General features: G+C 31.3%; 3 protein-coding genes across 16 annotated transcripts; 1 reads left to right on the top strand and 2 right to left on the bottom strand.

Annotated features, from left to right (window-relative positions):
• Positions 1–8,512: 8,512 nt before the first annotated feature.
• On the bottom strand, positions 8,513–9,250 carry LOC107963232 (probable glucan endo-1,3-beta-glucosidase BG1). The gene is made up of 2 exons (XM_016899797.1): positions 9,196–9,250; positions 8,513–8,886 (listed from the first exon to the last, which is right to left on the bottom strand). The coding sequence occupies exons 1-2, from the start codon at positions 9,248–9,250 to the stop codon at positions 8,513–8,515; spliced, it is 429 nt and encodes a 142-aa protein (XP_016755286.1).
• A 1,643-nt stretch (positions 9,251–10,893) lies between these two features.
• LOC107962482 (transmembrane protein 50 homolog) lies at positions 10,894–13,466 on the bottom strand. 2 transcript variants are annotated; one of them, XM_016898889.2, is made up of 4 exons: positions 13,146–13,466; positions 12,980–13,067; positions 11,375–11,527; positions 10,894–11,152 (listed from the first exon to the last, which is right to left on the bottom strand). In XM_016898889.2, exons 1-4 carry the CDS (start codon positions 13,276–13,278, stop codon positions 11,119–11,121), a joined length of 408 nt encoding a protein of 135 aa, XP_016754378.2. In that variant the 5' UTR covers positions 13,279–13,466; the 3' UTR covers positions 10,894–11,118. The 2 variants fall into 2 exon arrangements, with proteins under 2 accessions (XP_016754378.2, XP_016754379.2); XM_016898890.2 differs by having other exon boundaries at positions 12,980–13,049; positions 13,146–13,404.
• A 534-nt stretch (positions 13,467–14,000) lies between these two features.
• LOC121230368 (uncharacterized) lies at positions 14,001–16,949 on the top strand. 13 transcript variants are annotated; one of them, XR_005928324.1, is made up of 5 exons: positions 14,005–14,478; positions 15,131–15,393; positions 15,939–16,051; positions 16,292–16,331; positions 16,466–16,949. XR_005928324.1 is itself a non-coding variant. In XM_041114990.1 (4 exons), the coding sequence occupies exons 2-4, from the start codon at positions 15,978–15,980 to the stop codon at positions 16,759–16,761; spliced, it is 429 nt and encodes a 142-aa protein (XP_040970924.1). In that variant the 5' UTR covers positions 14,001–14,478; positions 15,131–15,977; the 3' UTR covers positions 16,762–16,949. The 13 variants fall into 13 exon arrangements, 1 of the variants encoding a protein (XP_040970924.1); XR_005928323.1 differs by having other exon boundaries at positions 16,463–16,949; XR_005928319.1 differs by having other exon boundaries at positions 16,413–16,949.
• The last annotated feature ends 1,149 nt before the right edge of the window (positions 16,950–18,098 follow it).

The raw sequence follows: 18,098 nt of genomic DNA, 5'->3' as shown, positions 1-18,098 counted from the left end.
CAATATTTCCCTCATGTTGATTCTAAAGAATTGTTCCATATCGACACCCTTGGAAATAACATTTAACGCCTTAGAATTTCCAAATGTCACTCTCCTTTCTTCAATACTATATTGTGTCTTTCCTTTTGGTTGTATAGTTCTATCAGTGCTAGTGACAGTTGGTTGAGTCCAATCTTTTTTAACGGCCTCCCAAGCAATAGCATCAACTGACATGATAAATGTTTTCATACGGACTTTCCAGTAGGCATAACTTGATGAACCTACCAAAAGCAGAGCACGCGACATCGAACTTCCTTCTTTCATTGGTTCCAAATCTGTATATATTTCACCAAATCATCTTCAAACACCTTATGAAACCAAGCTCTAAAACCAAATGAAAAAGAATGAGTAAACAAGAATGGAATAGTCAACCATTTTAAAAGAAGTTAAAAATGTAGAATAGAACAAGAATGATGAACTCAAAGAAAACAGCGGCACTAGGGAGAAAGAAATGTTAACAACTAAATCTTGTTAATGCATTTCAAAGACAACAGTCCTACATCTGCAAAACCTTACTTAGAGTGTAATATTATTTGATAAATCCAATCAACTGACCCTACTGGGTAAAGCCCAAAAAACTCCTTAACAAACAGGATTTACGCAGCCCCAATAGAGTGTCGGATTACAAACGCAACACAAGTATAACTCAACATAATAGATCTAAAGAAAAGCTAGAAATAAATAAACAAATGCTTCTCACAGAATGATCCAATCTTCTAGCATACAAGTCGCCCTTCACCAATGTACTTCACCAACTATAAATAAGAGTAATCAGCAAGGAATAATATCTTGATAAGCCCTTTGAAACAGTCAATAAGTCTTCTGAAGCAATCCTCCAAATCAACTAATAATCAATGGGGGTTGAGCAACAATCCATATCCAATTATACTAGCTCATGGTCAACGATCATCCATTCGATCAATAAGATAGAAAAAAAAAACAAAGCGTCGCATATCCAAATAACCGACTGATGCCGCTCGTGATCACGTTTTGTAAAAGATGCTGAAACAACTGTTTGACTGGAGCAAGACCTTAACCAATAACCCATTCAAACAGCTCATAGAACAGAGGCAGGTAATAGCAAGTTCCAAAGTTCGTTCGAACAAGATACGGAGCAATCAAATGTTCCAATAAATGTAAAAAAACCTCCAAGAATTTAATATAATGTGACGATGAACATTACATTTATATGCTTTTTGTCACAGAATAAATGTTCCAACAACTGTAAAAAAACTCCAAGAATTTAACATAATGTGACGATAAACATTATATTTATATGCTTTTTGTCACAGAATGTATATAGATGAATTTCTTGTTACTGAATGGCATTTTTCTAGTTGAGAAAATCCCATTTTTGAACGAAGAAAAACTGTTGGATTGGATGGAAAAGATAATCCAATGATGAAGTTTCGTTTATAATTGATACACCGTAATTTGATATGCACATTTGTTGTTCTTTTACACACATTTTAGTATGTTTTAAATGGAATTAAGTCATTTTAGTGTCAACTTATGTTTTTAAGAGTTTAATTAGTTTAAGTGTGTTTTTGAGTTGATTTAAGTGTTTTTTTTTTTTTTATTTTGTGCCTTTGATAATTTTTTACATTTAAACAAAATTATGTAGGTTGTATAGTACAAATCAGGAGCTGAAAATATGCATTAAGGGTGAAACTATAGCTAAGATCATGATCACAAGCTGTGAAAGTCGTCGTGCCATTAAAGTTAGACGCAAAAGTAAAGAGAGAACAAAACAAATAATCTCATCGTAATGTGGAACCGCGTTGCAACCTTACGTCATTACGAGATTCATTTGTAGTCGCGACGTCATGATGATTTTATAGCTAATATGGACATTAACTTGAGCATTTAAGGGCATTTAGCAATCATTTTCAGTTTTAAGCTTTTATGAATTAAAATGTTATTAGTAGCACTTTTGTCTTTTGAATATTTCCTATATAAATCAAAAATTAAGTTTTATTTAGGGGATTATGATTAAATAAATGAATTAAGGTAGATTAGTGTAGGGTTTTATTTTATTTTGTTGTTAAATTAGAGTTTGATTTATTTTGCGGTGTGAATTTGTATTTCTCGTTGGAACTTTGAACGGGAAATTACTTGGAATTTTGCACTTAATCCGAGATATAAATGAACATTTCTCCTTATCTTTATCTTCATATATTTCATTTGTCAATTGTTTGTATGAGAACTTGAAATGAATCATGCATTAATATTATTTTTATTGGTTGATTAATTATTTAATTTTTTGATTAAGCTTTTATCTATATTTGATTGGTTGTTTTATTCGATTATTTTAAATTGCTCAATATATTAGAATTGACAACTCTAGTAGAACATTTAGACAAATAAGACCAAGAGGAAAATTTGTAGTGTAATAGTTTGGTATAACTGTTCCGAGGGGTGAGATTGAAAAGAGAATCGTATACCTAAGCGAGTCCGAGAGAAGAGCTTAGGTGATAACTTTTAATTAGGACGAGATCAGGAGAGTAATATAAATCAAGAGTAGTAAACATTTCAATTGGAATAGTTGTAATAGCTTAGTTAGCAATTCGCAAGTTAATTTACCTTCATTTTTATGTTTGGATGTTTATTTATTTAGAATTAGTTTTATTATAATTTTCTATTTGGTTGCATTAATAATTTGTAAATCGATTAGACTAATATTTTTTTTCTAATAATTCAATTTGATAAATACATTTATCAATTTGACAATCCCTTCGATATGATCCTCGGAATACTTCTGTATTTCGTTGTAATAAAAACTATATTACAATTTGACTTTTACATTTGCAGTAAAACCTCACGTTATTTTCATGTCTATTATTTTGCTTATTTTGGCATTTGCACACCAGTGGTCAGGTTGTTGACGCCATTGTCGGGGATTATAGCAGTGTAAATGTGTTGTTAATTTAATTGTTTTAAAAAACAATTTAGTTGAAAGACAAGTGAATTAGATAATGTTTGTATTTCATTGTATCAATATTTCCTTTTTATGTTTTTGCTTTTATTTACCTTGTTGAGGATTTAACTTAATCATTTATAATAATGGATATAAGTGGTCAAGTGAGCAATACAATTATGACGAGTAGTCGAGTTCGGCAAATGGAACTTCAACAATCAATTGGAGCTAGGATGATAATTATGGGGAACATGAATATTCACACGAATCTTCTTATGATCAAATATGGTTATTCCAACGATACTGATGGCTACTATCGAGGTTGGTTGAGTAGTTATTCAACATATGGTTTGTATCCCTCATATTGTTATTCGAATAGAGATGTAGAGAATGAAGAATATTTCGACAACCCATCCTTCGTTGTGCAGGTCGGTACATTGGAGGATGGCATTTCATCGTGCCAAGATAGAAAGTCATCTATGTCCAAAACGTTGGATCAACTATTGGAAGCTACCCAAAGCCGATTCGCAATGAATGCTCCGGTAGAATTGAATGCCGACCATGATGTTCCCAAGCTTGAAGAGGAGACCCACCTTATCGTAATTGAGCATGATAAGTTGAAAAGGGATGTTCAACAAGAGTTTGGAGTGGAGGATCAATATTTATGATGAGTTTAAACCGATCCTAGGTGAAGGTGTAAAAGAGCCAACATACCTTTCGATTATAGTTGTCGAGAAGACAATCGATGAAATTAACGAGTATATTCATTTCCAATCTGATGAGAGAGGTAAAGCTCGGGTACTTACAACCTTAAGCGACATTGAGGGTGTTGTGCGCAAGATTATAGTACCCCAAAATGAATTATGGGGTTGGTTAAGATTTGGGGTAAAATGGCTCGTGATGCGGATGTCACGTTGGTCAAAGATAAGGAAGCATCAATGTGTTCGATCAACAAGACCAGTTCACCTCTCTTGAATGCAAAACAAACATCAAATCAAAGTGTTGAGAATCGACTGGAAATTTTTCTATGGAGGTGATACAAATTGCCTTGGTTATGAATTGTTCTTTTAATTTTTGTTGTTATTAAGTAACTTTCCAAACACTACTTAATTAGATTTAAATGTAATTGCTTGTAATCACATATTATGGGCATGATTAGGTAACTATTGTAATTAGTAGACCACATTGAATTGAGTGTAATTGGAGTAAAGGTGTTCATGGGTCAATCTTAAGTATGACATTAACACATTTTATAATTGCCCAAGTCCGGCCAAAAATATGGATCTAAAATTTTGTCCAAGCCCGACCATATTTGTAAATTGTTAACCCAAGCTCATTTTAAGCTCGCTCATATTTTTTTTTCAAATTTAAAAAATATATTTACATTTTTTTTAATTTAATACTTGATAATTTTATATATTTTTATTTATTAAAATTTCATATTTAGTCATCTTAGCACTTTTTATGTTTAGACTATAGTAGTATTCTATATTACTATAAATTTAGTTTTTATATGTTATAAATTACATAATATATAATAATAATATGATACAAACTTAAAAAACGGGTTGGGTTAAGCCCAACCCATATTTTAAATAGACCTAATATTTCAATTTCAGATGGACCTTCAAGCTTGGGTGGATAGCCCAACTCATGAACAAGTCTAACTTGGAGCCCCTTAATTACACTATTCAATTCTTAAGGGAGGGTGAGAATTGGAGTAATTACATTGATAGTTACACTCAAATCCAATTACCCCATAGATTTTTAAACACACATTCGTGAATTAAGTTTACTATGTTATTTTTATACAATAATAATATTTTAATTTTTGGGTATATATATATTTTATTTTAAAATATTATTAAAGGGGTCAATTCTTTCAAGAGAAGTTTTTGAAGTGGCATCCGTTGGGCAGCCAATTGATACCAAACAATCGAAGGTATGTGCCATGAACAGTTGCTCGATAGGCCTAGTTCACATATTCAGGAGCGCATTGGTCGGTGGACCTACAAAGCTCAAGAAAGAGGTATCAATATAGAGAATATATAATACTTATGGAGCTCACCTGTACAATGGAGGACTTGAACAACCAACCTGAGGCTTATAAGGCACTTACCTGCACAACCATGATACCACTTGGGCTATGAATTGAGGTGGGGTTGATTCCTGCAAGAGAATTCCTCGAAGTTTTGTCCATTGAGCAATCGATTGATCCCCCAACAACCAAATGTATTATCCTCTGGTGAGGATTTTGTCTCCCATACTCTACTGAGAGTCAACGTACTATAAGCAATTGCTTAATGGGTTCATAGAGCCGGGAGCACCTCGTTTGGTGGACATGTAAAGCTCAAGAGAGAGGTGTAAGTATAAGGCATGTAACAATTATAGAGCTTGCCTGGGACTAATGTGGTACCATGGTTGCAGTTAAGCCCCTTATAAGCCTTAGGTTAGTAATTCAAGTATCAACCGAGACTAAGGATGGCAAAAAAATACCCGAAATCAATGGGTTTTGAGTCGATCTGACCCGACCCAATAGGTTCAAGGTTTTTTTAAATTGAGTTTCGAGTTGGGGTCAAGCTCGAGTTTAGCGTGAAACCGCCCTGTCTAGAGATATTGATAGAATTACCCTTATATATATTTAATATTAATTATGTTAAAAAATCCTTAAATTTTAGGTTAAATTCTTCTATTAGTCCTTGCACTTTGCAAAAGTTATGGATTTAGTCCTTGTACTTTAATTTAGTCACTTTTAGTCTCTGTACTTTTCAAATTTTAAAATTCCAATCCTCACCAAATGGTAACTGTTAAATTCATTAAGTTAAATTTTGTTATTTCCAAAATCTACTGCGCCAAACATATTATCATATGTGTAATGCTATGCCAGCTTATTATTTCCACTTATTACTCACTAAAAGTTCAATTAATGGATTAATGACTATCATTTGCATCAAGATTGAAATTTCAAAATTTGCTACATAGAATGATCCAATTGAAAAATACAGACTAATCTACAATTGTATGTATAGCACAAGACTAATAATTAAATTTAAACAAACAAATTTAACAAGTATTGATTGGATCAAGACTAAAATTTTAAAATTTAAAATGTACATGGACTAAATTTGACCAATCTTAAAAGTACAAATATTGAAATTGATCAAATTAGAGTATAAGGACTAAATCCATAACTTTTACAAAATACATGGATTAACAAATAATTTAACCTAAAATTTATCACTACCAACATCACTTTATCATCTTTACTCCCATTTCTCACTAGTTTCTTTTCCCTTTCTTTTTAATTTATTTTCCCAAGTCTTCTTTTCTTTTTGGTTCTTTATTTTTTTTCTTTTGTGATGTAATATATATTTTTTACCTAGTCATCCTCAGCATGGTGTTTGATGTAAATCATAATAGTTCAAAAAAGTAAACCATGAACACATCAAATTCAATGTTGAACAAAAAAGAAAAAATCAAATTCAAATGTGATGCCAAAAAGAATTCTTTAATTTAATTAATCATAATTTCAAGAAAAAAAAAGTTTGAACTCTGATTGAGTTGAATTAAGGTCAAATGTAAAATTAATTTTTGAGTTTGAGGCAGATTTTTTTTAAAATCGAAGTCAGGGTGGACAAAAATTTGATCCGTCCCGCCTTACTGCCATCAATAATCAAGACGCTCCCAACTTTATGAACCAAAACTACCAAGCAACCATACACAACACTCTAACTCTCTGTAGAGTATAGAAGCAACATGTTGGTTCTCAATAGAGTACGGGAAAAAACCCCCAAATCAAGGAACAATACCTTCAATTGTTGGGGGGAGTCTACTACTTGGCAAACAACACTTCGAGGACTTCTCCAAGAGAAGTCAACTCTCCTTAATAGACATTCATACTCACATTTTATTATTTGATAAATTTTTTATTAATGTGTTTTGGATATTTTATAATTTTTTATAAAATTTTCAAAATTTTAATTTTTTTTTTGAAATTTTATCTTTTTTTTATAGTTTTAGTTTTTTATAATTATATGTTTGATTTTTTTAGAATAAGAACCAGATTAATATAATGTGTAAACGTTAAGGACAAAATTTTATTAATGTTTTATATTTATGACCAAGTTGATAAATGTGTAAATATTGATATCTAAATTTGTTTTTATGCAAATTAAAAAAGAACATATCAACATTTTGTTCAGGGTAAGCAAATATTTAATGTCAATAACATTTATTGACGAAATTGAAAATTTTTTTAGTTAGAGGGCTAAAACAAAAGTATGCTAATAATTGGATAAGGAAGAGTATAATTTACGCAATAAATATCTAAAACATTCATGATTTTTATTGGATAATAATGAATTTCATACTTAAAAATATTTAATCTTTTATAACACATTATTTTTAAAATCTAAATTTTCTGAAATCCAAACGCATGCTTAAAAATTATGCATTGATTGTTGCGTCTAGACTTGATCATGGGTCGGGCCGTTTGGCCCAGCTTGAAGGCCCGCCCAAAATTTGAGAGGGTTTGACCAAAAATATAGGCTCGAAAAATGGATTTGGGCAAAAAAATAAGACCCGTTTAAAAAATAAACCGGGCCTCGGGTAAGGCTTTTTTTGCCCGAGCTTGGCCAGGCCCGAATATACTAAAAGAAAAAAAATCTATTTTTTTTAATATTATTTTCTTGTTATTTTCTCCTTATTTTGCTACCATTTTACTATTATATTGCTACTATTTTGTTGTTATTGTTTGGATATTGTATAAAATTTATTTTAAAGACATTTGTTAATTTTGTTATATTTTAGAGACATTTGATTGTTAAGTTGCATCTATCTTAGTGTTATTTAAGTATATATATTTTTTAAAAATTATTTTCAATTTGTTGAAAAATATTTATTTTGATATTTTTAGTATTTTTGATGCATTATATATATTTTAAATTATATAAAAATTAATATGGGAGGGCCGGGTAGGGTCCGGGTTTTAGTATTTTTATCCGGATCGGGCTTGGGCAAAATTTTAGGCCAATTTTTCGGGCCGAGCCGTGCCCCGACCTAGCAAACAAGCCTAAAATTTTAGTTGAGCCCAGCCCGAACCCGGCCCGGCCCAGCCCAAGCTCACCTCTAGTTGCGTCTACATTTATTTAAGGGTCAAGATATTCATATAAGTTCGAAAAATAAGTTTGAGCAAAAAAATTAGATCCATTTGAAATATGAGTTAACTTAGGCTCAAACATTCAAGGCGCAAGCTCAATTTGGGACGTACCATATTCTAAGTTTATATTATATTATATTAAATAAAAATACTATAAAATAAACTTTAAAAATGGTTTAAGTTCCGTATATATAAAAATTTAGTAAATAAAAAATATATAAACATATTAAATATTAAATTAATATTAATATAAATATAAATATAAATGTATTTTTTTAAAAAAATTATATTATGGGTGGACGTAAAATAAACTTAGGTTAATTATTTAAAAATATGAACAAGTTTGATAAAATTGAACTCATATTTCTAATTGAATCAAAGTTTAAAATGTGTTAATATTAAATTTTAACCTGATACAATCTGAAGGAAGAAAATTGTTGGATTTGATGGAAATGATAATCCATGAACGAAGTTTCCATGAACAATTCTTTTATGGTGATCCATTTGAATAAAACATCGTTCTTGTAGATGATGTTAGTGTTAACCCATGCATTGGCTGCATCTTGGCTCACCGCCAAGCTGTCTATGTCCTCGTTTCTCGGGCCAATCGCCACAGATATTCCTGATTCCCTTAATGCTTCAAGCACTTGAGGGAAAGGCTCATATATCTTGATATTATCAATTTGACATGTTTTGTAAAGATTAATTACGTCATTTGGAGATGGAAGATTAGTTCCATTTAGACCATAACAAACACCAATATCTCGACCATCTGCAACATTAACATATCAATTAACATCAATAATGATAAACCAAAAGAAAATATTTTAATTTTATTCTTGTTTTGAGAGTATGATTTTTACCAGTTACAGATAGCAATGGAGTTAAAAGAAACCAATGCTCATACAAAAAATTCAGCCACTTTTGGACCCATTTTCCCAATTTCTTCTTTTACAGATCTAAAACAGAAATTCTAATTTAGTGGTGGTCATTGCAGTGTTGATTTATATATTTTGGGCACTTAATAATGTCACTAGATTTGCTTAGGAAAACATGCTGCATTACCTACCTTAAGATTCACCGCAAACTACTATGCTGTCATTTTCTATGTATAGATCATTTATCTTATCCTCCATTATGAGAAGCTGAACTGGCTTCCCAAATAAGAACAAGTGGAAATTAACTGGCTTTCCCCTTTAGTAATTATTTCACAAATATAAGTGAGGTTGAGAAAAAAATTGAAATTGTTTGGAAGAGGTTATTTTAATTGAACCGAATTTAATATTTATTTAATTTATAATTAATTCTAATGTTTTGTGATTTAATAATAAATATTTATATTTAAAATAGTGAAAATAATTTAAATTTTTTTATATAAAGATATTTTTTAAAAACACAATTCCAGAGTTATTAGTTACTTTCTTATTTACTTGAAAATTTAATTTATTTCAAAAATATTTATATAAAAATTTAAAACTTTATTAAATAATATTCGAATTCCATAAAAAAATTGATTTTATCAAAATAAATTTAAAAACTCAAAATCCAAAATTAGTATTAAAAAACTAACAACCAATCCATTAAATATTAATGTGCCTAAACCTAGATGCTGTTGGTCGTTAGTGATTTGGAAACTTTGTATTAACATATTTGAATTATGCTTTTCTTATTAATTTTTAATATATCCTTCTATATTATCACCTTCCACTGAATTTTTAATATATCTTTCTATATTTCAAGACTCTAATTAGAGTCTACCCTTATTCCATATTGTTGAATATCATTCTTCGGTAAAGCTCAAACACACTATGGTGATTTTGCAAGATGGCACTTCATGTACAAATCTCCAATTAACATATTCGCTATGCAATCCAAAGTGACCCGACGTCAAAACTAACCCAACCTAAAATAACCCAAAATTTTAGAACTCAAATAGACACGACCCGAAATCAACTCGACTTGTCCAACTGACAAGTCTAGTAAGCATTGTTTGATAAGACAGATGAAAATAGTTTAAAGGAATCTGCAATAACAACGATGGCAACTGAACAACTGAGCTAATACTCAATTTGTAATTTAAAAGAAATTGGAACTCCAATAATTAACTGTTGATAAAACTTAAACCATTATTAAGAGAAAAGAGATTGACGTGATGAACACAAGAAAATTGGTATTGTTGAACGAGAGGGGTGTTAATGTGTTATACCTGCAGTACTAGAGTCTATACCCGTAGAAGCAGGGGTAGAAAAAAGGTCTAGTATGTTTGGTAGGAGTATTTTTTTTTCACATGTTTTAACACATAAATTAGCAAAAAATTAATTGCAATTAGTAATTTTTAACCAAAGAACTTATTTTTTACAAGAGTTTTACTCCTAATTTCAAGTTAAAATTTATACTAATTATTCTTTATTTCATATGTACTACATAAGTTTTTCTAGTAACCAAACGTGTCATATGTTAATTATTTATTAGTATTGAATATCTCTAGCAGTTTACTAACAGTTATTATGTGTTATTTGGTATTATAAAGAAGGGGAAAAGGGAGTGTACCTTGGGTATTATGTATTCCAGTACCATTGGTGTGTTGGAAGACTTGTGTAATGTGTTGTTGGCAGTAAAGATTATTGGATTGGGTTCTATGTTTCATTTGGTGCTTGTGTTTTAAGGATTTACAGGTTAAAGCTGGGAAAGAGTTCTAGGTTTCCTACCAAGGGGCAATGGACATAGATGATTAGGCCCTACATATAATTACTGAAAAAAGAAAACATAAGAAAATAGGTGCTGTCAATGGGCACTGGGCAGGTAACTGAAATTAGACTAAATCGCCATCACAAATTTCAAAAGAGCAGTACCACAACACAATACAATACAAGATTTACAAACGTGAATAGCTTTCTTTCCAATTTAAGTACCAGTTGAGTTGATACATGCACGGGGTGTTGCCTTACTCGTGGTTCCAACTTCCAGGTTCCCAAGTCTAGGCGCCAGATTTGAGGGATTTATATTATTCAGAATGAGAAGTCCAATATATCAACCCACTGCGGTGGAAAATTTGAATTAACGAAGTTACTGAGTTGATGGCACAACATTTAACACATAAAGAATGTGTTAAGATGACGTTGGCAGTATATGTATGCATCGTTATTTGTTTGTATCATTCTCATATGGGGCACATTCCTCGTCAAGTTGGAAAAATTATACAAAGTAGCCTAACATGACATGGATGATTATTGCAATTCAAGATCTGGAAAAAGATTTACCTTATTAAGACAAACACGCACTGTAAGACACCTGCAGTACCGGTCCACACTGAAGGACCAGATTTCACCAGAGAATCTTGTATCAATAAGCCTACTGAAGCAGCCAATGAAACAAAGGATACCACATAAGCAACGAAAAGCCAGAGCTTCAACCTGTTGCAATGAAGGATTAGTATCCATCAACCAGAATAAGCAATCACAGGAGTAGTGTAACTCCCATAAAAAGAGTCCAGCGTTATAACACACAACAACAGATACTGATTATCTCATTCCATCTCAAGCAATTAGAAATTTGCCACATAAGCAATCTCAATATCAGCAATTGACACAATTATCTCAAACCAAGCATGTAGAAGTCAACCATGGAAATCAAAAGCTTAAATACAATTAGTAATTCCCTGCAGCTTTAATTCAAACAAAGCCAAATCCTTGTGCTGAATGTCCAATTCCAGTCACATATTATGAAACTGTCGCACACAGGTAGCAAAGGCAGATCAAGGTAATTAAATTCCACCAAACACAAGGGTGAACTTAGCAAATCATGTTCAATGCATATGAATATCCCATATCAATGATATTCGGACTCGGGTACAAGTGTTGAATACGGGCATGTGTCCTACATAGATGTGATAAATTCTTTTTGAGTTTTTCTAAGTGTTCAGAAGATCCTAGGAAGGTCACCCCATAATCATATCCAGATATGCATTGGACATGGGCGTTAAACCCAGATCCTTGGAAAAAAAATAAAGAGTAGAAGTAACATAGGTCCATATACCATCCTACTTTTGGAGGATAGCAACAATACAAGGAACAGAATATGGTTACATTTTACAGCCAACCATTTTAAATGGTTAAGCAAAATGATTGTCAAGCTTTCTTTTAACAAATCATATCACAACTTTGCTCACAACAATGGAACCGGAATGAAAAGAAAGGAGACTTCAAAAAGCTTAAGGGCATTTACTGTGTCAAGAAAATTCAGTAGTGACTTGTACTGAATAAACTAGTTCAGGTAACTAGGTAGTTTCTATGGTTGATAGAACTAAAAGGAAAGAAGAATGGTTTTCCCAAAGCCCATCGTAAGACTGAAATGAAAACATAAAGCACAAAATATATCAAGACATGTTTCATGAGAACAAAAAGACTATTTAAATTTTAGATCATCCTTGTTAAGCAAATGGATCATAAACTGCAGAGAACACCTCTCACATTATCTTCATCCCATCAGTTTTCTTGTATTTTGATCCTGATAAAGTAAAATAAAACTTCCAACTCTTCAAATTACAACGAAAACTTGTAACTTAGTATATTTCAGTTTTAGGATTTTCAATAACAAAAATTTGTTCAATCTGCTAACAAGTATAAAAATTTCAATTTAACCTGAAAAGATCAAACTCAAATTAACATCAGTTAGGAATAGTAAGACCTAAGTAATTACTTAAATTTCCAAACAACGGCAAAATGACTACGATTTTAGCAAAATTAAATGTAGCAAGAAGCATAACCAAACTATAAAAAGCAGATCAAACACAAATTCGATCAGAAAAATAAAATCAACAAAAAAAACAGCAACTAATTGAAAGAAATTGAGAAAAATTAGCTAACCTCCATTCGCCATCGTCATAAGGAGAGTAATCAATGTCGTCTTTTTTAACACAATTGAACATCACAGCCGCTAAAGATGCAAATATTCCTAAAAATAAAAAGAAATAATCAGCCACAAAACATGGATAAAAAATATCTGGAAAAAAAAAAAGAAATGATGGTATACCAGGTAGATAGTGGACGAAAGAGACATTGACGGAGCTACAAACGACGGCGTCAACCCAAAACCACCAGCCGGTACCGAACACAGCGCCCGCGACGCCAGGACCAAAGATCGCCCACAGTTCCCCTAAATCCATTTGATTATAGTTAAACTAACAAATTAGTAAGGATGAAATAACGACTCAATTTCCTCTCACTTATTTTAATTTAAACCCTCTCTCTTGTCAACGAAGTATTCGCAGCAAGCCAAAGGCATAAGCTTTCGATTTTTTTATATACTGTTCAATTTTTATGAGTTTTACTTTCTTTTCTTTTTTTTTAGTTTGGATTATTTTATTTTTAGTTTTTTTCTTTATATTTATTGATTTTATTTTGTAGTTATTGGAAAATATTTATCTAATTTTACTATAATTATATTATATTTATATTTGTAAACTTCAAAAAAATCTTCTTTAAATACAACCGATGTTTAAGTTATTATTTTACCCTTTTTTTTCACTCTTTCCATTAGTTTTGATGTTTAGAGAGTATTTTTAATAGAGCAATTTATTAATAATTAAATTATATTTTTAATACCTTGATCAAATTTGCAATAATCAATTTGATTTAAACTACTTTTAAGTGTTATAAAAATTTAAAAACAAAATTTTAAAATGGTTTGAACTTTTACTAACGTTTTTATAGCAATCTCAAAGTATCGATACCAAAACCTAATGTTTATAAGATCAATATTAGAAAAAATTTTGACTATTACACCATGTTTGGTTGGGTGTATTGGCTATGCCAATACACCCCTAATCGGTGGGCCCCATTTAATCCCACGGGTATTGGCTAATACCCGTCTATTACATTACACCCCTAATCCCCAAAATCCACCGATTTCTATTACGTTCCTCTCTCTCAGATCCCCAAAATCCACCGATTTCTATTACGTTCCTCTCTCTCAGATTAGGTGCTGCTTGAGTTTTAGACCCTGTTTTACCCTCTTGCTTCCCCTTTCCGTCTTCTGTTTCTTCCTTCTGTCTTTCTTTTGCTGAAGATTACAATAGAATCGACGATTGGCCTTCTCAACCTTCGATTAATTCTTCGATTTCTTCAAAGCTCTGGGCTCTTTTAATGTTCTCAATTTACTTCAAAGCCCGTTTCTTAATTCCCAGGTTTTCATAAATAAAATGGAATCTACCATGAAAATTTCGTCTTCAATAACGTTTCCTATAAATTCAACACCAAAATTACATGAATATAACAAAGTTTTGTATTGGTCCGCTGTATCCAATGGAAGCTACTCCATATCCAAAATCAGCGACATTTTCTCAAATGGCTCTGCTTCTCATGGGGTTAGTTCCATTTCTTCCTCTTTTTTCATATTTTGTTTGTATATTCCTATTCAACTCTTTAGAAATTTCTTAATCGACAAATTATAGAATGAAAAAGAAGCTCATTTTATTCTAATTTCAGTCAGTTTGTTGTTTGTTGAATTAAATATGATATTTCCTCCTGTAGAAAATGCTACTATATGTTAATTTATGTGAAATTCATATTTCCTTTTTTGGGTTTCTTTTGATTTGCCTGAAATTCAACTTTGATGAATTGTTGAATTTCAAGTTTGTACATTTATATGCATTAAGCTTTAAATGTTAATTGGTGCTCTGTTTCGTATTTAATCTTCAGTCACCTTAGAGAACACTTATTTTGGCAATTTTAGTATAACTAGCAGCTAAACTTTACACTTTGGATCTTGCATTCAATTCACTTCTATTTTTTCAAATTGGATTCAAAAGCAAATAAAGTTTTTAAGCAGTTAAGAATTTCGAGAAACATACAATTTTGGTGATGCATTTAAGGTGTATGTTAGAATCGGTGTTAGATTTTACTTTTGAGGATGTTCACTTTGAAAACTTTTGGAATTTCTGTTTGTGATGCTAATACGCCTTGGAAACAAGTCGGTTATCGTTGAGTTTAACTGAAATGGTAAATTCTGATGTACAGGCTGAGTCAAGGGCACTGGGAGATGCGTAGGGACGAAGAAGTCGTCTAGAATCTCTATTTTGTTATGATAAGCCTATCCCCGAGGAATGAATTGAAGAATCAGTTGGGGTATCTTTGGCTGAAAAAAATAGTTGGAGATAATCCCCAGTGTAGTGCTTGTCAGGCCAAAGGTGTCGTCCTTTGTACCACTTGTGCTGGTTCTGGATTATATGTGGACTCGATATTGGAGAGCCAGGGTATCATTGTCAAAGTCCGCTGCCTAGGTGTGAAAATTTTCTCTTCTTTAATTTGTAAATAGGTGTCATGGATGTTTATGCAGTCATGCTCTACATTTGTTATGTTTCTATTTCATATTGTTATAGAAGGCAAACTATATTCGATTCCAAAAGTCTGGTTCTGCGTAACAGATGGATAAAATTCTAACTAGTATCCTTAAAACGGGTCTGTTCTGTGGAGAAGTCTTGAAGTGATTAAAGTAAGGTTTTACATTGATGCGTCAAACGTCATTATAGGGTATTTTTTGCTGTAAGGCTTGTGCATCCTTTACTTTAAACATTGTGAAATAGGAATCGACTTTGCTGCATTGTGTGCTTTCATTGCCAAAATGACCTTGATTTTAGTTGATACACGTGGATTGACTTGACTACTCTACCCATAAACATTAAGGCCCTTGTCATTTTGTCTGATCACCATGGACATTCATAGAATTTTAAGGTTTTGTCATTGCTACTATATTTTCTGCCATTGAGGGCCTCGTAAGTTTTCTTAACTTAAAAGATTTGTGTGTTCTAAGTTTTTGTTTATACAGTTCAGGTTGTGGAGGAACCGGCAATGTCATGTGCTCAGAATGTGGTGGCCGTGGTCATCGAGGACCCAAGTAACTTGTGGTTGGCAGCCTTCTATATGTAGCATTTACACATTGTAATTTCATTTTGTTTCTAGCTGTGTAATTCTTTTACATTAAATTGATGTATTTGACTCCTGCAATTTCTAATGGCATTTGCCTTCATTTTAAAATCCCTCTGGTTTGTTGATTGTTTTGGAACTGTATTGAAAATGATCTTTTGCTGAAGCAAACAAACGAGAAAGATATTTTATTTGAAATTTAGTTCATCTTAAATGATGCTACAAATATACAACAGTAATGCGTATAATTTGCAGAGAAGCGGAATTCTCAAAACCAGACAGGCTCGCCAAAATTGTAAGTTTTCTCATATGTTGGTATTTTCAGCAGTGTACTTTCTGTATTCTGAACAATGAATTCCTTTGATTAATTTCTCAGCTGCTCTTTCTATGGCTTCCAATTAACCACTAAACATTATATCTTTGAAGAAGCTCTTGAATGCGAACTGGGATCGTTGCATCGAACTGGAGGCTTTGAGGGTTCTCAGCATAAGCGACATAATAAGCTGAAACACATGCTTGTTGCCAGGCCTGAATCAGTGCTCTTTCTTGTACAGCAGACCATACATCTTGTTCTGAACTTGATGAAACACCATTGCCAGAAACCACATCAACAGGATTACTTTAATAATTCTTCCTTAATTCAAATCAAGGCTGATTTCCTTCTCAACCTTGTTTGCATGCCATTATGTGTGGTTTCGAGAGTTCAATTCTATAAGATGCGCTGATTTTGTTGCAGAGTATTTCATCACCACTACTAGCTGTAGGATACCTTGTTTGCATGTTCCTCAAATGTTTCACCAACATTTTTTTAATTCCTTTTCTACTTTCTTTTTTCTCGAAAGGTTTTCCCTGAGAAAGAAAAACACATAAGATGCATGTACTTCATTAACTCAATCCAACTGTTTTCTTCTCATGTATGCTTCATATTGAGTCTTGTGTTTTGTGCTGATGTGAGGGAGCATATATACAAATGACATTGGATGTATGACATAGGACTAAATAGATTTGAGCTTTGACAAGCTGCTTATAAGCATTGTTTCTTATAGAAGAAACACATTATTGGAGAAAGCTTTTGAATCTCCCAACTATTGGATTTGGGTTTCTTTTTGACAATTTGTTTATTGTGCTTTTGTTTAGATGATGAGAAAGGAAAGTCAAGAATTATATTTACTCGTTAAGTTAAATGAAGATATTTGTAATTTAAAAAAAATAAAAATTCAATATAAATTTAAAATAAGAGTTTAACTAAAAAATAAGAGTTAGTGGCAAAAATTAATAAAATTTAAATTTTAGTGGTAAAATTCAATAACATAAAAATTAAGTTACAAATTTACTCATTTTTTAAAAAAATAACGGCAAATATAAATAAAAATAAAGTACAGTGGCAAATTTCAATATTTATCTATAGTATGATGATAAATTATATATTTTTATTAACTTATATTTAATAATAATTATGTTAAATTATATTTTATAGTATTATATATTATGATTTTAGAAAATTCATATAAGAATATTTAATATTAAGAATTTTATTAAATCATATATTTTAATTAAAATATATTTAATATTAATTATTTCAAATTATATTTTATAGTATCATATATTATGATTTGAGTAAATTCATATAAGAATATTGATTATTAAGAATTTTATTATAAATTATATATTTTAATTAAAATATATTTAATAATAATTATGTTAAAATATGATTAAATTATTTATTACTGATAATAATAATCTTATTAAAATTTAAATAACAATAACAATAATCATTTACCAAAACAATTTTATGCTAAGGGTATTCTAGTCATTTTAGTTTTTTCCATTATGCTATTACACCTCTATTCCATTCAACCAAACACAAGATTACTATTACGCCTCTATTCCATTACATTCAACCAAACAGTGGATTAGCTATTACACCTCTAATCCAATACACCTCTAATCCCAATACACCTTTAATCCAATACACCTCTAATCCAATACAGCGAACCAAACGCACCCTTAGTGTTTTCAAGTGGAGAGATACACGTGTTTGCATGTTTATGCAACATGAGTC

This window comes from Gossypium hirsutum, chromosome A06, assembly GCF_007990345.1.
Source record: "Gossypium hirsutum isolate 1008001.06 chromosome A06, Gossypium_hirsutum_v2.1, whole genome shotgun sequence".
NCBI lineage: Eukaryota > Viridiplantae > Streptophyta > Magnoliopsida > Malvales > Malvaceae > Gossypium > Gossypium hirsutum.
Note: the sequence above shows the minus strand (reverse complement) of the source record. Positions and strands in the feature narration are given on the sequence as shown.